This window comes from Epinephelus fuscoguttatus, linkage group LG10 (assembly GCF_011397635.1).
Source record: "Epinephelus fuscoguttatus linkage group LG10, E.fuscoguttatus.final_Chr_v1".
Classification (NCBI taxonomy): Eukaryota; Metazoa; Chordata; class Actinopteri; order Perciformes; family Serranidae; genus Epinephelus; species Epinephelus fuscoguttatus.
The window spans coordinates 31,958,188-31,980,029 of NC_064761.1; the positions used below are offsets into that span (position 1 = coordinate 31,958,188).

General features: G+C 41.9%; 1 protein-coding gene across 1 annotated transcript; it reads left to right on the forward strand.

Annotated features, from left to right (window-relative positions):
• On the forward strand, nt 1–21,101 carry pias4a (protein inhibitor of activated STAT, 4a). The gene is made up of 11 exons (XM_049587235.1): nt 1–57; nt 4,246–4,618; nt 4,722–4,806; nt 4,898–4,939; nt 5,245–5,335; nt 7,597–7,725; nt 11,126–11,231; nt 11,390–11,463; nt 12,792–12,952; nt 14,554–14,705; nt 17,842–21,101. The coding sequence occupies exons 1-11, from the start codon at nt 31–33 to the stop codon at nt 18,093–18,095; spliced, it is 1,494 nt and encodes a 497-aa protein (XP_049443192.1). The 5' UTR covers nt 1–30; the 3' UTR covers nt 18,096–21,101.
• Nucleotides 21,102–21,842: the final 741 nt, after the last annotated feature.

Consider the following 21,842-nt stretch of genomic DNA (forward strand, 5'->3'; position numbering starts at 1 on the left):
CGTCGACTCTCGCGGTACTGCTGCACGAAGATGGCGGCCGAACTGGTGGAAGCGATGGCAAGTAGAGCTCAGTTAGCTTTGGTTTGGTCTGGAGAGGGGCGCGGGAGTGTGGGTGTGAAACACAGCCCGGTTGTGGGGGAACCGGGGGCTTTGCGTGAACACGGTTAGAAGTCTGTACTCATACAAATGTGGCGTATTACATTCACGACGAAACCAGCTAGCCTGTGCTGCTAACGTAGCTAGCCCGTTGGTTGTGTTAACAGGGCAAGTGCGTTGGTTTAGCTAGCATCACGCTGGCTCAAAGGGGAGACACTGAAAATGAATGATGTGACCATGAAAACACTCGGGGGTTTGCTGCAAGCTCGCTTCCCGGCGCGTTGCTATTTAACGTTATTTGCCTCACAACGACGTCTCTTTGTCGTTAGCCGGCTGGTTTGAAAAGATGTGCACCTGTCAAAATGTCCAGTTGCCATGATTGAATGCCGACAGCCCAGTCTGTGGAGGAGCTAGCCAGACGGTTAGCGCAGGCTATATTGTTCAAGCGAGGCTAAAGAAATTGCACCGTTACTGGTTTTATAGCTGCATATTTTTCAAAGCACGTCCATCAGAAGCCCAACGGACAGCCGTGTTGTTGTGCAGGTTTAATTTAGACACAAAGCAGTCATGCTGCTGATGCTCAACCTAACAATGTCAGACAAAGCTAAAGCATGATGCACGGCTCAGGTTTTTCCAGCAACAACAACATTCCGTGTTTTCCCCCTACAGGCAACTTTACATACTTTGCTTTGCTGCTACCCAATATGTAAACATCCTGACGTTTGTTTAGCCTTACGCGGCTGTGTTGCGATAGTTGACGCTTATTTTTATGTCAGTATTGTACACATGTTTGGTGTAGCTAATGTAAATGTGGACCCACAACGGCGAGTGAGTTAAACCTTGGTGCCAATGTTTGATTGACTTTCATTCATTTCATTAACTTGCACTTAAATTCACTGCAGTGAAAGTGTTAACATGTTGGCTTTTTATTGTGTTTTTCCCGCTCAATGCTAAGTTGTCACTGCTGCAGAAACGAGCACTTGTAAACGACCAGCAGTTGCTGTAAATGAGATGTGCATAACAGTGCATATTTGGGAATTGATTTATAAACATATTGTCCTTCAGTTTTGGAACATGTTGTAATTAAAGTGCACAGTTTACATTGAAGGTGTATGAGACTGTAAACAGACTTTGGTTTACATGTAAACATTGCGCAACACCGACTATACATGTCTCTTTAAATAAACATCCGGAGTGTAGGGTCAACCACACAGTTTATAGTTGTGTGATTCCTCTTAAATACTTTGATATACAGTACAGGCCAAAAGTTTGGACACACCTTCTCATTCAATGCGTTTTCTTTATTTTCATGACTATTTACATTGTAGATTCTCACTGAAGGCATCAAAACTATGAATGAACACATGTGGAGTTATGTACTTAACAAAAAAAGGTGAAATAACTGAAAACATGTTTTATATTCTAGTTTCTTCAAAATAGCCACCCTTTGCTCTGATTACTGCTTTGCACACTCTTGGCATTCTCTCCATGAGCTTCAAGAGGTAGTCACCTGAAATGGTTTCCACTTCACAGGTGTGCCTCATCAGGGTTAATTAGTGGAATTTCTTGCTTTATCAATGGGGTTGGGACCATCAGTTGTGTTGTGCAGAAGGCAGGTTAATACACAGCCGACAGCCCTATTGGACAACTGTTAAAATTCATATTATGGCAAGAACCAATCAGCTAACTAAAGAAAAACGAGTGGCCATCATTACTTTAAGAAATGAAGGTCTGTCAGTCCAGAAAATTGCAAAAACTTTAAATGTGTCCCCAAGTGGAGTCGCAAAAACCATCAAGCGCTACAACGAAACTGGCACACATGAGGACCGACCCAGGAAAGGAAGACCAAGAGTCACCTCTGCTTCTGAGGATAAGTTCATCCGAGTCACCAGCCTCAGAAATCGCAAGTTAACAGCAGCTCAGATCAGAGACCAGATGAATGCCACACAGAGTTCTAGCAGCAGACCCATCTCGAGAACAACTGTTAAGAGGAGACTGTGCGAATCAGGCCTTCATGGTCAAATAGCTGCTAGGAAACCACTGCTAAGGAGAGGCAACAAGCAGAAGAGATTTGTTTGGGCCAAGAAACACAAGGAATGGACATTAGACCAGTGGAAATCTGTGCTTTGGTCTGATGAGTCCAAATTTGAGATCTTTGGTTCCAACCGCCGTGTCTTTGTGAGACGCAGAAAAGGTGAACGGATGGATTCCACATGCCTGGTTCCCACTGTGAAGCATGGAGGAGGAGGTGTGATGGTGTGGGGGTGTCTTGCTGGTGACACTGTTGGGGATTTATTCAAAATTGAAGGCACACTGAACCAGCATGGCTACCACAGCATCCTGCAGCGACATGCCATCCCATCCGGTTTGCGTTTAGTTGGACAATCATTTATTTTTCAACAGGACAATGACCCCAAACACACCTCCAGGCTGTGTAAGGGCTATTTGACCAAGAAGGAGAGTGATGGAGTGCTGCGGCAGATGACCTGGCCTCCACCGTCACCGGACCTGAACCCAATTGAGATGGTTTGGGGTGAGCTGGACCGCAGAGTGAAGGCAAAGGGGCCAACAAGTGCTAAACACCTCTGGGAACTCCTTCAAGACTGTTGGAAAACCATTTCAGGTGACTACCTCTTGAAGCTCATGGAGAGAATGCCAAGAGTGTGCAAAGCAGTAATCAGAGCAAAGGGTGGCTATTTTGAAGAAACTAGAATATAAAACATGTTTTCAGTTATTTCACCTTTTTTTGTTAAGTACATAACTCCACATGTGTTCATTCATAGTTTTGATGCCTTCAGTGAGAATCTACAATGTAAATAGTCATGAAAATAAAGAAAACGCATTGAATGAGAAGGTGTGTCCAAACTTTTGGCCTGTACTGTATATCCTTAAACTCAACACAGTCTGAGGTGGCTATGCCTTTACTTTGCAGGTTTTTTTTTTTTTGTTTTTTTTTTTTTACCAGTTTGGCCTTGTTATCAGTGTAGTTTCGGTGTGTGTGTGTGAGTGAAATGCATGTTCACTGCGGCTGCTGCACATTCAGGGTTTGTTTAATGGCACCAAAATTTGCTGAGGAACAGGGTGATGAAAATGACGACACTATGCGAGGGGTCAGAACAAGTAGCAGTGTGTCTTCTTACTGTATCCAGCTAATTACGAGGCAGGTTCAAGCCTCTGTGGGATTAAAGTGACTAAGGAAGGAAGCTAATTTTAGCAGGAATCAAATAGTTTGAGATGCTGTTATGTCATGTTAAGTGCTGCATGTAAGTTAAATAAGTGAATGAATGTGTAGAGTGTCAAAAAATTTAGCAGTGGTGTTTCAGGGATTCTCAAGACTGAATTATTCGCTTCATTTGGACTTTTTTTTTTCTCTTCTTTTCCGGCAGATATGTTTAAGAACTTGAGACATTATAGGGATGCATTAATGATAATTTTCATGATTGAGTAATCTGCTCATTATTTTCTTGTTTAATCAGTTAATTGTTTTGTCAGGAAAATGTCAGAAAACAATGAAACATGCCCCATGTAATTTCCCAGAGCCCATGGTGACATCTTCAAATACTATGTTTTATCTGACCAACAGTCCAAAATATCCAAAGCTCATAAGTTTATTATCATGTGTGACAGAGAAAAGCACCAGATTCTTAAAATTAAGAAACCTGAAATGAGCGAATTATTTATTTATTTTGCTTATGATATTACTAAAACAATTATCAAAGTAGTTGCCAGTTTACTCTCTGTCGACTGACTAATCAATTACTATGACTAATCATTGCAGCTCCAACACATTACTGGAGCAATTCACAGAATGTTAGCACTGATATACTGAATTGTATTTTCCACCTTGGGTTACACTGATATTTACTCACAGCAGCTGATAGTATAGAAAATCATACTGAATAGTTTCAGAAAAACTTCAGCTTGAAATGCTTGAAAAAGTCAGAAGTAGAAGAAATCCAGATTCCTTCACACTGTGGTAGATGTTTTTGCATTTAAATTCTCAAGACAAGTATCATTATGCCTTGGGGTCAAACTTGGCTCTCAAATTGAGTCTGGACTTTTAAGTTCATGGCATCAAACTCTCCCTGTTTACAGACTTCTCTGTCACTGTACTTTGTATCTCATGGTTTTCTCTTGTCCTCCCTGTAGAACATGGTCAAAAGTTTCCGGGTCTCAGACCTGCAGACGCTGCTGGCCTCGATGGGCCGCAGCAAAAGTGGGCTGAAACAGGACCTGGTGGGGCGTGCGCTGAGGCTAGTGCAGACCGAATACAGCCCGGAGCTTCTGAAGAATGTCAGGCAGCTCTACGAGTCGCGCTTCCCCAAAACATCTGGCTGGCTTGCGGCACGGCGTCCAGAGGGCGTCCCAGTTGCCTACTCATCCCTCAGCCCCTCCCCCAATGCCACCTCTCAGGGCGCAGACTACCTCAACGGCATTTCCAAACCGATCCCCACAGAGGTCAAGCTGGTGCCACTGCCCTTCTACCAAACTTTGGAGACACTGTTGCCACCAACAGAGCTAAGTGCGTGTTTACAGTTTGATGTTTCTGTGTTCTTGAATCTAAATTTGTTTGGTAGAAATGTTATGGTTTTTTTGTGATGGATCTTCTCTCCATGTGTTTACAGTTGCCCAGAACAATGAAAAACTGCAGGACAGTCAATGCTTATTTGAATTAACACCGAACCAGGCAGACCAGATCAGAAATGCAAGGTAAGAAAATAAAAAAATTTCCCCCAGATCTGCATCATTACAAACTCTGTAACTAATCCTCCCTGTAATTTGTGACCTTTTGTTTCCTCAGTGAGCTTCGTCCCGGAATCAGATCAATCCAAGTGGTTCTTAGGTAAGTTCCCACTAACTCCTGTTGAAGCTAAATAAATATTTCACAATGCTTTTGCTTGGAATGTGCTGGTTTTGCCAGTGACTGTGCTGTCAACCTGATTTTTTTTTTGCGCACAGATGCTTAAGGGGAAAATGGATAAATGTTTTACCATGCATGAGCACTTGACATTTTACTTTATAATCTACTTTTAAAATATCGGATTAATTTATCTGTACAGTCATACAGATACAGATTTAGTCATGCTGATTGACTTAACAGTATGTTATGATACCAACCTTTCTGTCTTGTATCACTCTCTGTTGCAGAATCTGTTACACAGACTCCATTGGTGTCCAGGAGGACCAGTATCCTCCAAACATTGCTGTCAAAGTCAACCAGTCCTACTGTCATGTGCCGGTGAGTTGATTGACTTCTCTGAGACACGCCACACCTTCAGAGTACAAATATGTCTACAGCTTGGCTGTTCTTCTGCTCCTGTCACCCCTGTAAGCTATTTGTTTTTAAATACAGTCACAAGTTTGGGTGTCATTGGCAGACTCTGCCTGGTCACGGCCAAACTAATGTCACCATGTATGTATGTGGTAGTGATGGATTAGCCGACCTAATGCAGGAGGATGTTGAATAATGTAAGAAAAATAACATCCAGGTACAGATAGCGTTGGATATCCAGCCTGAAGGCATCAGCTCACTGGCAAGACTTCAGTTGAAAACTCTCCATCTGGCAGTCTCACTGTTCAAACTGTTCATGTGCTGGTGGGAAGCTAAAACATCCAAGACAAGTGTTTGCTGTTGCATTGTTGTGTTCAAGTCAGAAATCAAACCGGAAAGACGACAGTCAGAAATCAGTGATGTGGAAACAAAATGTGAATTTAGTAGCTTTTGCATTTCAAAGGTTGCTGTTAACAAACAAACTCAAGTGTTCTGTGTTCAAGCTTCAGATCAAATGTAGTAACAGTGGCAGGTGTTTTTAGAAAGTTCACAGTTTGACCATATTACTATGTAGCAGCAACAAGAAAATGTTGATACACAGATGACAGATAAATTGTGGTTTTAATACTATATACGTTTTCTTGATAAATCACCAAAAGTTGGCCAATGATTAAAAAAACAAAATGTTATTTAATCCCAGTGAGAAAGCTGCAGCAAGTAGATGGATGAAGAAGTGCATCCAGTACGACTGAATGTTGTAAATTAAGTTAAAATAGAGAGAGACAGGCTTTTTCTCTGAGTCTTTGTATTGATCAATCAGTAAGGGTGTGCTGTATCATTTTGTTCACAATATATCTGGTGTATTGTTAATATCGTATGAAAAATTAATATCATGATACTCGCAATATTTCGGCTTATTGACACATTGACGTCATACCCACGCGGATAACAACTTGGAAAGCGAAATTATTACAGACGCTGCAGTGGCTCCAGAAAGAGGAGCAGCTTCAGTAGTGTGGAATAAACTGTGGTGTCCTGTATGTTTTAGGAACAGCCCCGGACTTGCTATTATTTAGGGCCATATCGCCCTAGTGGTGGGCGAAATGGCCCTAAATAATAGCACGATATTGCAGGGAATTTTTGCGATAAAAATATTTTTGACGATATGACAAATATATCAATCAATTTATTAACTATTGGACAAAATGGTTTCTTATGATCAGCTGGATAACTGTGCTGAATAGAACCAAAGGCACTCCCATACTTTTAACATGTACTGAGGTAAAATGAAACTTTCCTGAGTCGGTGCAGACACGCATGACACATAAAATCAGCTATGCAGCAACAGTGGCATTTGATCAGGTATTGAAGGACACCATCACCCATAAAACGATCATTTGTATATCAGTTACTCACGTCGTGTTACATTGAGATCTTGAAAAAAGGTTTTTCTCGCATGCCTCCATGGTGAACCAAAGAACTGAGAAAACTCTTCTTGGATTGAAGTAAATAGAGTCCGCATTTAACGACAGCAAAACCATATTAAAACATTGGTTTATGAACTCTCACACAACTCGTGCAGTATAATCAAAGTGTTCATCCAGTGATATTCTCTGTGCTTACCAAACATATGCTTTCTCGTTTAAAACCTTACTATTTTAAACACTCTGCATATGAATATCGTGCAGCAAGCGTGTTTGTTTGAACTCAGCTTAGAAATGCATGACAAGAGTTCAAATGCACGCTACTCGTATATGAAAGTTCCATTTTGGGGTTTTCGTTTACCGTGGAGGCATGCGAGAGTTTTCTTCACGAGCTCAGCGAAACACGGGATGATATATAAATGATTGTTTGTGGGTGAAATATCCCTTACATATTGGAGTGGTCTCGGTTGGTATGTTTTAGATACACAAAAGTAATTAATTAGATACACAGAGGAGGATACATAAACACCGTAGGAGTGATTGTCATCTAACGTCCATGTGCAACTTGCTCTGAGCTCAGTGCTCAGGAGATGTGAGCTCCTACTTCCAATTTAACTCTTTACAAGCAACCAGTGTGTTGTCTGTTCACTTTTCTAATTTTGTGCCCCCCAGTTCAAAAACTAACAACACAATCAAGAGCCCATCAACTAATTAGAATAATCGTAATCACTGAATTTGATTACGATAATATATTGGATAACTGACGTAATTCTGTGGTATTTGTGTGTGTCTGTGTGTTTACAGGGCTATTACCCCTCTAATAAGCCTGGTGTCGAGCCCCGTCGTCCTTGTCGTCCTGTAAACATCACTCCCTGGTTGCATCTCTCCAATGTCACCAACAGAGTCACCGTCACCTGGGGGAACTTTGGCAAGGTCAGAGTCTGATGCTGAAGATCATATTTTGTTGTAGCTCAGGGTCGTGGTGTTACAAGATGGGACACGCAGATCTTGCTTCTTGTGTTTCATGAGCCCCGTGCAGTTGAGCGTGCTGTAACTCAAAAGAAGTCTCCTGAGGGCTAAGAGCTGAACGACTTTAACTGTGGTCTTGATCCAGATAAGCAGCTGGAAAGCTGATAAATGCTCTGTTAGTTCTGTTAGTACCATCTTCTGTAGAGCTCTTGTGTAAATCAGTCAGAGATGTGCATCATCAAAGCTCAAAAACAAACGGTAAGAAAAGGGGGGTTTGTATGTCATTCCCCTTGTACATTGATACTGTTATTTATGCAAGAGTTTTGGAAATGCCTGAAACACAGTAGTTGGTCAAAGTGGTCAGACAGCAGGGTAGCTCTGTGTTATATAGCCTGCATCAAAACTTTAATTTAGCTTTTTTGTATTATTTTTTTTACCGGGATCGATGGTGTCTCTTCAGTCATCAGTCAAAGGTCCTCACATTTTAATATACTCAGCGTCATACCTGGGTTTGTCATCGAGCTAGTTTGCTGTCTCTGTTAAGTAGCTGTCCCTTATTTACTCATTCTACAGCAGGAAACAGCCCTTCAGAATAAGGTCCTGTTTATACGACAACAATTTCAACCGAAAACGATCAACTTTGGTCGCGTTTTGGCTGATTGTTTACACTACAGCTGCGTTTTGGGTGCCTGACAATGCAACTTTTTGAAAACGGGTTCCAGGGTGCATTTTTTGGATACATCACCGCCTCCGTTGTCATGTAAACTTGCAATATGCATTTCCTCTGAAAACGGAGACTTTTCACACATGCGCATTACGGTTCCAGTCACTACGCATGCGGGGAAAGTCGATCATCACAACAACGGCAGGCTCCCGAGCTTTGTTTGTGCTGCTCACCCTGTTGAATTTAGCAACACTTCTCCAGCAAAGTGTAGATTTATTGTAGCAACTCCAGCTTGTCGTCCATCCAGACAAACGTTTGTGCGGTTGCCATTTTGTTTGTTTATACATCACTGTTCTGTAGAAGGTAGCACATGTGTGCAGGAGCGTGTTGTTTCATTACAAAGTTACACCGCCAGCTACTGGCCTGGCATGTATGCTGCAGCGTTGTTGAGTCATTTTCACGGATCTGTGTGCACGGCGATTGTTATCAAAACGTTGTCGCCTGAATGCAGAACTTTTTTCGAAATGAAAATGAGAAACGATTCCGTTTTCAGTGGATCGTTTTTGTGTAAACATGGCCTAAAAGCTCTGTGCCATAAATTCGCTGTACTTAAAAAATAAAGTGTGTTTTGTTACAAACTCGACACATTCCCAAGTCACCTGCGGACTAGGGCTGGGCGGTATGACCTAAAATTTATATCACGGTATAAATCGAATCCCTTCACGGTAACGGTATATATCACGGTATAAATTCAAGTGTAAAAGTTATAATAGAAGTGTTTCTGAATGGGTTTTGTAGTCTCTTAACAAAGCTAAATTGATAAAAAAAAAAAACAACAACAACAAAAGCAAAGATATAATGTGTTTTTTAGAGCATTTATTGTGCAGAATGCAGATCTCAAAACTCAAAATTAAAACCCCCTACTCTATGGTGCAAAATGTCCCCTGGGATCTATATCAAAAGGTAATTTCCTTATTTTAGCTTTTAGTTGTGTTTTTTCCACCTGGACCTTTATGCTCTGCCATTTCTCCTCTAATCATCACGCTGTAACCTGTGACAGGCTGTTATGATACCACAACTATCACACATTCACATATGGAGTTTTTTGTGGAGCCCCTAGCGTCACATAGGTTTACATTACCAAAGGTTTATGACAAACTCTCTTGCCGAAAACCAACTCCCGTGTGCGCACGGTGAGAGAGGAGAGGGAGAGACGCTGTGCTGCTGCCAGAGGAGACACTGAATGAGTTCCCTCTGAGCGGTAAGTCCCTAAAAGAGTCTGAGAAGTCCGGGGCTGTTCATAAGACATTAACTCACTCACTCACAAGTTCTCCAGCAACACATGTTGCACGTGTTACGCTAAATCACGGACGTGAACCAGCTCCTCTTGCTCCGCTGTCTCTGTGTTCGCAGCCATTTTCACACTGAGGCAGGTGCGATGACGTCATCGACAATAGGACGGTAGAGCGCAAATCTCTACCGTGGGCCAAATTTATATCATTTCTACCGTCTACCGCATATACCATGCAGCCCTACTGCGGACCATTCACAATGGACCCGCAGTCCACTTTTGGACAGCGACCCACCAGTTGGGAACCACTAGTATAGATAACACATCAGTTCAACTTCACAAATCAGCCGTACCTTGTTCATTGCAGAGCTTTTGAAGCAAGTGAGAGGAATGAATAGAGAGAAGACATCTGACAAAAGTTCAGCTCAAAACAGCGTGCTGCACAGTGATGCATCACTGCCAGCCAGTTGGGACATTACAATAGAAAATGATGCATCACACTGATTTTGTTTCTGACGGTTGCTCATGTCACATTCCCTTAGGTCACAGGAAGCTGAAGGAAATTCTTTGTGTTTATGAATGTGGGCTAGCCAGTGTAAAATTTATTTTTACAATTGCATTATTGTGTATGTGAGTCTGTTCAATAAACAGACTCACTATTTGTCTGAGACGTTGAAATCTTCCTGGCCTGGTGGACTGATGGAAACGCTGGTGTCATTTCAGTCATGTTCTGGCATGAAGGCTTGAACAGTATTTCGACAGCCTCCTTTTATCTACAACATGATCAAAATACTGCAGCTTTAAACCAACAGCAGTTTATAAATGTGTTGCACATGAGAAATGTTGCTGATTTTAGAGGCATACCAACCGTTTTTTGGTTTGTTTGAAGTGGAACATGGGGATACAGAATTGATTGCTCCCACTTAATCAATGCGAGTCTGTAACCTTGCGGTTGGCCTGCAAGTGGAGGGTGTGGGGATTTCAGTCCATCAAATTCTAAGGTTTTGTTAAGCATAGAGGAATATTTGTACTGAAGCTTAAAACATTTGTCTAATGTACTCCTAGTGTTTGGGGAGCTATACCAGAGATCCAAGAGATAGTAAACATTCATTAATGGAAAGAATTTGCTGTGTTAGGTTTTTCCTAAGATGTGTGACTTTTTGTAATTGGCCCATATAATGTAAGAAGATATCTCAGATTAAATACAGTTATATAATCAGGGGAGTTCCAGAGGGTAGATTTGCCTTTAATTCTTCTTCTAACATAAGAAGAACAGTGAATCCACATAGATTTCTTAAACCTTGATAAATCTTGTGTGTTAACTTTATGCTTTTGTAGGTTTACTTTGTGTGTGCTCTATTTTAGATTTTTGAAGTAAGTGCTCAAATCCTGTGAATCTGTGTTTTCAGCGTTACTCTGTGGCAGTGTATTTAGTGAGGGTTTTCACCGCAGCGGACCTCTTCAGCCAACTCAAGCTCTGCTCTGTTGAGAGTGCAGAACGCTGTCGTGAACGCAGTAAGTGTTACTTTTTATACTCTGCCTAAATTTGATTTGCAAATGTGACTTTTAAAATGGAAACAATACTAGGGACTATATTTCGTGTTTAATTTCACCGTGAGAAACTATTACAACAATACCTGATATCTTGTCCCGTCTTGTCCACTTTTTTATAGTCCAAGACAAACTACGCTTTGACCCAGAGAGTGAAATTGCCACCACAGGCCTCCGGGTTTCTCTCATCTGTCCAGTGAGTACACCTTCATGATGATATCTAACATGTCACACATAAAAATGTGTGTTCCTGGTTTTAATCCAGCATCAACTGATGATTTATCTCTTGTTGTGTGCCAAATATATTTTTAAAAAGTCAGTATGAGAGTATTTTTACATCAGAATCCCAGATTTTTCCTCTTGCTTTAAAACCATAAAATGGTTTCATATGTTTGATGACTCATCCTGCACTCAGGGGCGTTTGCAAAAGTTCGATCAAATGAGTTTTGGTGGACCAGCCAGCCACACCAGTCGTATAAAGCTGCTCTTCACTGTTTGTGGGTTGTAGTAGCTAAAAGAGCAATTTGGAGAGAAGTAGACAGAGATGTGGGTTCGGATATCAGTGGTTAAACCTTTGTCATTTCCGAATCAATGTAGCAGAAGTCTGATTCATTCATCTCTCCCTCGTCCTCCTGATCTAACGGCGAGGGAGTTGCGTGGAGCTGGTCAGCAGTAGACTCCACTCTAACTCCATATTGTGCTAAACTCTGAGCCCTGCAGTTGAATGAAAAGGGTTTGATTTCTATCTGAGTTTTTTTTTTCTAAATATCTTTTATTGAGCAGATAGATTCCACATATAATCAACATCTACATTTAAGGCTCACTTTTCTGAACTTTACAATCGTGTACTCCTCCCACAGAGACCCATTACTCTTCAGTCATTTCAGTTATAGTACAGTGTTGTGCTAGATTTGCAGTTGCTAGATATGATATGAGGGGTTTCCAGGTTTTATTAAATAAAAGCCTTTCAGGGCACATCTTATCCTTTCCAAATGGAGTGTGCTGGTTAAATCCTCTAGCCACATCTCAGAGGAAGGGACAGTTGTACTTTTCCATAGAATGAGAATTAATTTCTTCGCCATTATGAGGCAGTCAGAGAGAAAACGTTGCTGTGTCGTGTTTAGCTTTCTGAAGGTCTCAGATATTCCAAGAATAATGAGCAGAGGCTGTGGCTTGATCATAGTGTTCATGACCTCAGACATTATGCTTCAGATATCAATCCAAACAGATTGAATCTTTGGACATAAAGCAAAACTATGTAGAAGTGTTGCCACAGAGGATCAACATTTGTATGAATTAAATATTCCATCCTTGAGTTCGATTGTCCACTGCAACCCTGTTTCGTTCCACACTGCGTTTTTCCAACTACCTTTGATGCCACTTTTCAGGCTGCCAAATAGAGCCAAGTGGTTAAAGTTAAATGTTTCAGTTATTCTACAGTGGCAGAGGCCAGTTTCATAATTTTTGTCCTGCTGTGAAGCTTGACTTTAACATGCTCCTTCCCTCCCTCTCCCTCTCCCACAGTTGGTGAAGATGCGGCTTGGAGTGCCATGTCGAGTTCTAACTTGTGCCCATCTTCAGTGTTTCGACGCAGTCTTCTTCCTGCAGATGAACGAGAAGAAGCCCACATGGACTTGCCCCGTCTGCGACAAGCCCGCTCCGTTTGAGCTGCTCACTATCGATGGGTAAGGAGACAGAAGCGTGCTTTGACTTGTCCCACCACAGCAGCACCGTCTTCTTCTCAATTAATTCAGAAAATTTATATGTTTGTGTAATTCTAGCAGTCTGTGTGTCGGTGCCAGCTTGGGGGAAATTATTCAGCTGCACAGATGTTTGGGCCTTTTCAGGACCCTGGATGCAAGTTGAACCATGCACCAACCTACTGTATTTTCATTTTAAAAGCTCTGAATGTTTTACATGGCATGAGAGGTCGGTGATCAGTTGTGATTTGATCTCTACACCTGCTGTCAGCTCATATTCCAAAACTTTTGATCCGGTAAATTGGCTTGTTTGTTGACGCTTTGATCTACTTGATGTAACAAGGCTATAGTTTAAAGAACCGTGTAATCATCGGGCTCAAGAGGGCTCAACACGTCTGTCTTTTCCTTTTTATTTTCCTCACTACCATCAGTTACTCTCTCGACAGCTACAGCCATTTGAATCGTCATCATATGTATAAGTCTGTAGGTGCCAAATGTATATCTATAATCACATACACACACATTTATTCTTTTATTTTTGGTATTTTATCACCAACAGAATAGCAGCAAAAACAACAAATTAACCTGCAGTCAGTGCTATTAAAAGATATTCAAAGCACTTTCATCCTTAAACATTTGGGCGTGTAGTCTCCTGCAAATTCTGAGCAGCTCTCAAGGACACTCCCTGACTCTGACAAAGACTGAAAGCATTGTGTTACAATTTGGCTTTGAGGTGTATTTGCATTCCTTAAATTAAAGCTTCTATGAAAGTCCCTTCTTAAACTCATCTTCGTAGGTTTCGATTTCAGCAGCCTAATTACCGAATGTTGTCAGGTTTTATAGTGTTTATTTGAGGCTGAGAAATAAACAGAATGAGTACAATTTTAAGTTGATAAACAGCTAAAAGTCCAAGCTTATTTTGTTGATTTTCATCATTGAGTGTAACTTGAATGAAATATTGCCATTTAATGAAAATGGTCAAGACTATAGAGATATGGTCATCAAGGCGGCAAAAGACAGATATGATCTACAGACTCCAGAAAAGAATTTGGAGCCTTGCATACCTTTGCAAGCAGGGTTCACGCGCTCATGGAAAACCTGGAAAAGACATGGAATTTTGTTGTGTGTCATGAGCATAAGTGTTGCAGTAATTGTGCTTGGATAACCCTCCATGTAACGTAACTTAACATCGAGCTGTTGATGTAAAGTAGCTCTAATATGCGCTGATGTGTGATATTTAATTTACTCTCCTGTGCTTTTCTCCCTGCACTGTCTCTCGCTCTGTGTGTTAAAATGTGGGGTCATGAATCCAAAAGTTTCCATACCTATGCTATACCACACTACTACTTCTAAATTGTGTTGCATTTTTGAGATGAATCAATGTTTGTGTAATGCCTCCTGAATGGTCATGGAAATTTTGTTAAGAGTCCTTGATATGTCAGGAAAAGTTTGAGATTTCGTCCATGAAAATGCGCATGAACCCTGTGCTAGGCTCCTGCAGTGAAGTTTAAACGGAGTATTCTCTTCCTTTGCCTGGTGTGACATCTGTTTTGTGAGGCACCTCTAACCTGCAGTGTGTATTTCAGGCTGCTATCTGAGATTCTGAAGGAGACGAGTGAGGACATCGAGGAGATTGAGTACTTAACTGACGGCTCCTGGCGACCCATCAGAGATGACAAGGAGAGGGACAGGGAAAGAGAGCGCAGCAACACACCAGAGTATCCTGTTGTTGATATATGTAAGTGTTAAACCCTGTCAGGCCCCACAGTACGATTTTATCACGATACAATATTATTGTGACTTTAAATGTTTGGAGTAGGGCTGTCAGCGTTAACACGTTAATCACAATGCAATTAAGGTCTAATCATAAGGCATTATTATAATCGCATTTATCACGTGCTGCCATTTTTGTCCCTTCCACGTTCCCTAGTCAAACCGCCGCAGTGGCTGATGCTGCAGAGATTGAAAATAAGACACCACTGAGATTCGTCAATGGTTCATTTCACTTTAAAAATCTCCCACAGGGTTCAGTTGACAAATCACAAGTAATAAACACCTGCAGAGAAAAAACTAATGTTTCTTAGAGCTGCCGCTGCTATTGGTAAGTAAAGAGGAGTTCGCCAGCTTTACCTTTAGTATCAGAGCACGATGTAGGTCTGTGTTTAGTCCGCTCAACCAAACTGTTGTGAGTATGTTTTCACCGCTGAAGTTTCTCCAGGAGTTGCATTTTTTTTAAGAGTTAATTCCAACGGTGCAAACCCAACTGGTCGGCAGCACTGTGATTACCAGGTATATATATTGTAAATCATTTCATGTTTTATATATTTATTTTGTGGGAATCTGCTGTAAAACCAGGAGCAGACTTGTAAGTTGTATTTTCTTTTGGTGGTTAAAAACTGTGCAGGGACTGAACTGTGAAGGGTTGTCGGGAAAACAAAAAACAGATTCAGTGGACTGAACTTTTGAGATGTGGGACAATTTTTCACACACACTCACCTAGATTGCTTTGTTTGCTGATTGAATACACCTTATGAACTCAACTGAGGTATTTTCTGTTTGTGCAACACTGTTTTTTGCTGATATATAAAATGATTGTGTGAGTTGTATTGTTTTGTGGCCTCTGGTTTCACAGAGCTACTTTCTTTCTATTGTTTTATCATTTGTCAGACTGACTGGCACCACTCTTTATTTAAAAAGCATCAAACCTTACATTAATTTGATTCCCGATCAAGACGCTCTGGTAACAGTTGCAATTGACTTCAAAACTGTTTAGAAATGCAAAATTATAAAGTTTTGAAAAATGTGATTTTTAGCTATATGTAAGAAATCTAAAGCAAATACTCATAAAATCCTCCTAATATGTCACAGAGACTAAAGAATAATGTTCATATAACATACTGATCTCACAGAAAACAATAGTATAGCCAGAATATTCGCATTTAAAAAACATTTTTACAGTCTGCTAATCATGTTTATGTTTTGAATTTGTGTTTTGCCCTGTTGCGCCACCTAGCGCCGTCTACCAGTCACGCAGTCAGTAGAGTCTCAGCATCAGTTACAGTTACGACTGAGCTACAGCAGCACGGCAAGCAGCATTAGCAGTGTCCCGGTGCATAGCATTAACAGCCGGCTCCTCCTCAGCTGTATCCCGGCAGCAGCGTTAGCAGCAGAGAAGCTGGACTTCCTCGAACAGTCCGCTGGAAAACTGAAGATTGAGGACGCGGCGACGAGGCCCTGCCACGGCAGCCGCCCGTGGGCAAACAAATCAGTCTCTAGCATGCCGCTGTCCTGCAACCTCGAATCTGTAGGGGAGGGGGAGCGGACACAACTCGCGGCAGTATTTTGAATTTTAGTGCAGTAACCGTTTTGGCCACATTCTTACATACAGCGCCTTTAATCACAATGAAATGTTGAAATTCAGCAATTAAGCATGATGTTTGACAGTCCTGGTTTTGAGAGATGCTGACTATTGCAATAACATCTCATGATTTAATACCTCTTTCAGCTGCAAATAATGTCCCCAAAGGACATAAACATAATTGTCAACATTTGATTTATCTAAAAACATGATGTTTTCAGTCTGTTCGTCTCACTTCAATCTTTTTTATTACCTAATTTATCTAGTGGGCTAAAACAGCAACTGCTTTTCTTGTTCTGATAAGTTTAATTTGTATTTGCAGTTTTAATAATTTACATCATAAAGAAATGTATACTTCCCCCACCCCTGGGGCCGGTTGCACCAACTGGTCTTTACTACGCCTGGTCGTAACTCCTACGACGGTCTTTGTTAAGACCAGTCTTAAGGAGTGGACTTACGCCGGTTGCACCAACAGGGCTTACGCCTGGTCTTAGCTACACTGGTTTTAGCTGTGCGCGTCCATGTGAATGCCCCCGCAATGCCCCTCGCGGCCTGACTAAAGGAGCGCGGTGATGTTAAATGATGCACTGCTGAATCACCCTGTGTGTTTGACAGATGACAATTGACAGTTGACAGCTCCTCTCATCTGTGTTGACCGTTTATTTACAGTTTAAGATTTGAAGAAAACATAAAGGATCAATGAAAAACTTTACCGACACTGAAATTAGAAAATTAATCAAGCTGTACAGCCAGCACAGAGACGTATCACAAATAAGAAAAAACAGTCGGTATGGGCAGAGATAACGGGGCACATCAATACGTGTTCAGACTCTGGCTGCCTTCATACAGAGGCTGACATGAGGAAGAAGTGGAAAGATCTTCTCAGCAAGGCAAAAAAAAATATATCTCCTCCAAAAAAAAAAATCATCCAACTGGCGGGGGTCCTCCCCGAAAACCTCAATTTACAGTGACATCATTGTTGACGTATTTGGGGAGGATTCCCCTGCCTGGTGGGAAGGCAGGTGGTGGTGCTGCGTTGCAGCCCAACACAAACTGTAAATCCGGTGACAGCTCCTCAGTAAGTTCAAGCAGATCTCTCCTACCGAATTGAAACCTCTCAATCAGCTTCTTGTCATTATATAGGCTATGTCCAATTGCTTCTGTCCCTAAGTACCCTCTCTCGTCTAAATGCCCACTCGTATACAGACAGTGGATGAGACGTGCCATAATAAAGTTGCACTCTCTGCGCTCTAGAGCGTATGAGCGCAGCATGATTATGACCTTACACCTGCTCCTGACTAGGTGTGAGATTTACGCCCGGTCTTAGTGAGAAGAGTCTTAAGCCCTGTTGGTGCAACCGGCCTAACTATTAGGTCGGACTTAGAACGCCAAGTTACGACCGACTTAGCTGAAGACCAGGCTTAAGACCAGTTGGTGCAACTTGCCCCTGTTGTTTATTAGTTTGCCAGTGTAAATCTTTTTGTAACCAATTTTAAAATGTGCTTTATGTCCGCAGGCATTCCTGAGGCAAACGGTCACTCACCAGCCATCCATTCTGGAAGCAGTTCCGTGGGGATGGCGGGAGTCACAGGAGGAGCTGCTGTGGCGCCAGGAGGAGGTGCGGTGGTAGATCTGACTCTTGACTCCTCCTCTGAGGAGGAAGGGGGCGGGGCAGGAGGAGACAGTGAGGACACTGAGGACAGCGCTGACAGTCCCGCCCCAAAGAGGGGCCGATACAACTACGACAAGGACCTGGTCACTGCCTACTGACCCCGCAGCTCTGTCCCCTCATAGACTGACACACACACAGAGACAGAGAGGCAGGGGGCTAAAAACTTGAGGACAGGAACACAGTAATCCACTAGATGCAACCCCCCCCCATCCCTTACGCCCAAACGTCAAAGCCTTTTAGCAGCTCTGGTTTATATCCAGTCAAAACAAACACACACTCAAACATGCACTGTTAATGAATCTTCAATCTAGAGTGATTAGGATTCCTCTTTGTACTGTACACCACTGGAAGCAACTCTCAACTCTTTTTGGCCATCACCTTGCAGTGAATATCCGTACCGTCCTGCCTCTACTTACAAGACTGAATGGATCGTGCACCCCACCACCACCACCTCCACCACCACGACCCCCCCCTTCCTCCTCTCTCTCCAGACTATTTCCTCTCTACCACCTCATCTCTCTTTGTATTTGACTTGGAACTACAGGCTCTTTTAGCCATGGGCGTTCGATGTGTGCGTCTCTGATTTTTGTCACATCCGTGATGAACAGGCAAGTTGAAAATGGAGGCTCCTCGGTAGTTTTTGGTGACAGGTCAAAAACAACTAACGGAAAAGAAGAGCATGGAAATTTTGCGGGGAGGACAAGGCAGAGATATCTGGAGTGTGATGCAAATTTGAAACCTCCCATTGTGTTTATTTCTTTGTTAAGAGAATGAATTCAAAGCTTGAAAGGGTTTTTTCAGGAATTTATCCTTTTTAATTATAAAAGGGCAGAACACAATACTGGCCTCAATGTGTGATGCTTTCCATTTTTATTTTGTCCTTAGCTAAAGAGAACCTACCTCAGTCATATAAACTTAGCAGACTGACCAGAGAGTAGCTTAGAAAGAGGTGGAGGACAGAAGAATTGACGAGTTTTTCTGAAGCCAATTTTACACTGGAGATTTTGTTGTCCTACATTTTTCTTTGTTTTATTTTTTTTTTAATTCCATCGTTCCATGCAGCTCTGTTCCCTCTGCAGCAACAAAATCTTTGTCGAAGGGCGAGATAGTTTGCAGTTCACCAAGATGACTGTAGGTGTCAGTGATGTAAAAAGTTGTGGGTGTAGCTGTGCCACTCCGTAAAACAACTGCAGTTACTGCGCTGTAAAACGATTCATCAGGAGTGATTATATCAGCATCGCATATTGACGTAACTCATCAGAATTACTGTGCGGCAGCCGTGTCAAAGCGGATTTCTTTTAAGGATTCACTGACAGGAAGTGGTTGTGAGATTTTGGTGCCTTTTTTTTTTTGTTGAGTGGTGAAAATTGGAGCCCATTGTTTTAAGGCTAGCTGAGCTGGCCAGCAGGTGAAACCCCAGTCTGAGGGAAGGTGTTTATTTCATTGAGGATTTAGATGTTTTTCTGGTTGGAGAAATGGGTGTAGAGGCAGAATAAAATCTGTGGTTAAGTACAGTTATGGACATTTTTCAACATGTTGATGTCCTCCTATGAAAGTATCATATTTATTTAATTGCTTCACATTTTCTTAACAGTTTGTAATGAATCTACATAATATTTAGCGATTGTTCTGTACAGACGGGAGCTATTGGTTGTAGAAAGCAGGACCCCTCTGCTGCTGCGGTTTGCGTTATAATTGGCTCACGGCTGTGCTGTTGATGAACGCTGCTTTTCTTTTCCTCTGAATGAATCCGACCTGGGTCAAAGCGCCATTCAGGGTACTTTGCCACGGTGGGTTCAACATGTCTGACACAACGAAACTTAATGAAGTGTCAATAAGTGCAAGCCCACCACGCTTAAAGTCATTGATTAGATTACAAACGGTCTTGTCTGGAACAAGTGGAGCTGCTTCAACCAACAATCCCCTCGGCCTCCTTTCAATGTAGATAAGGTCACATCTATTTGCTGGAATAGAATTGGACTTTTAATTGCTACATGCTGTAGGCTTACAACTAATATTCCTCCGCACCTGCACTAGTATTGTGAGTATGCGATGGCTGCTCCTCAGAGAAGGATACTCGGGCTGCATGTGCAGGCTTGTGTCTGAAGGAAGGTCATCAGTGTTTGCTTGAAGATGAGAAACGATGTTGCCGTGTTGCTAGAGCTGTTTGCACTTTCATGCCAATACTTCATCCCCAGTTTAAGGCTTATTTGTATAAAGCCATCATGTAGTGAGTATTACGTAAGGATCCCTGACCATCTCATGCCTGGGAATTAGAAAATGTGAAACTAGAAAAGCGTCTGCTCCACTGTGAGACACACAAGGGGGTGAGCAGTGACACAGATGAGCTCTGCATTGTATGTTTCCCTCTCTCATCATCCATTTGTTCACGGTTTGATCAGCACAGGATCTGGGTTTGTTTTTTGTTTTTTTACCTTGCTGGTAAGCACCGATAAATGACATTTACACATTGATCTGGGGCCTCGTTGTTGCAAGTGCATCATCCGATAAGGTTGATGATTGGATAAATAGGTTGAGTAAAATCTGGTCTTCCATTTTCCTCCTTCTTTTGACACTTTGACATAGTTTACATAATCAATATATACTGTTGAAAAATGTTTGATAATCCACGCAAAATTGATCGATGGCACTTTGCCTGTAATACATCAGAGTCTGTCCCTGAAAAGGATATTCTGTATAAGGCGCTTTGAAGCAAAATAATGTAAAGAACTCTAATACCTGTCTTTGACTAGGCAATTTGTATTTGTAAGTAACTGCTATACATATAAAAAATGACAATGTTCATTTGTTGATAGGTATAGACGGTCATTATTTGAACGGATCTCTTTGAGCTTTTCTTTGCCTTATGGTTAAAGATGAGAGGTGGTGCAGGTTGCGTCTGTGGAGCTGAGCCAGATAACGTTTGCAGGTTGTTTGGGAGCTGGAGAGAGCTGAGGGTCTGGTCTTTTTGTAGTGGCATCTCTTCTTATAATAATGCATAAGGTAGCATGGGCAGAGGCTTACAATCCATGATGTAAATGTTTTGTTTGTTGTGTTTTTTATATGTTCATATTAAAAGACAATAAAATTTAAATAATATTTTATTAAGCCTTGAATCGCCTCCAGTTGTTCCTATAGGCAAACGAGACAATAAGAAGCTGTTCAGGGCAGCAGCAGCAGCACTTGAAGCTGATGCCACAGAGGACTGGGAGGACTGGCTAAGGTGGAGGTTGATATGTCCTGTACCAAATGCTCAGATCTGGGGACACATTTGATGCCTGTTGAGGATAAAACTGTAAAATTTCAAATGATCGTATTCTAACAGCTGTTATTGACGTGTGGAATTAATTAAAATCAGTTCTTAAAAACGTGTGCCATCGTTTTATTTTGAAAGTAGTCTGTATGTATTCAGCCAGACGGCTGCTATTGATGACAGGATCCACAGAGACAAATACATCAAATCTTATTTACAACATTGATGAATGCAGGTGCTCCGAGAACCTTCAGGATCAACCTCAGGAGAAGCAAACAAATCTTCTTGTCTTCCATTAAAGTAGTTCTTCCAGCAGTGGGAAAATGCAAATGTGAAGAAGGGGTGAAACATGGTCCAGAAAGAAGTATTAAACCCTGATGAAGAGAAGCTGATGTTGAAGGGTCGCAGGGTACCTGGACGAAATATGATCAACCCAAGCGCAAGATCACATCAACAGAATTGTGGAGACTGGAGCCCTTCTGTATTACTTCTTCTTGAGACCTGCATGCGGCACCCTTCCTTCGCTATGATATCGGCACACATTAGGGCTTAGAGAGGACCCTCACTGCAAGCTCTGTGGTCAAATGGAGAC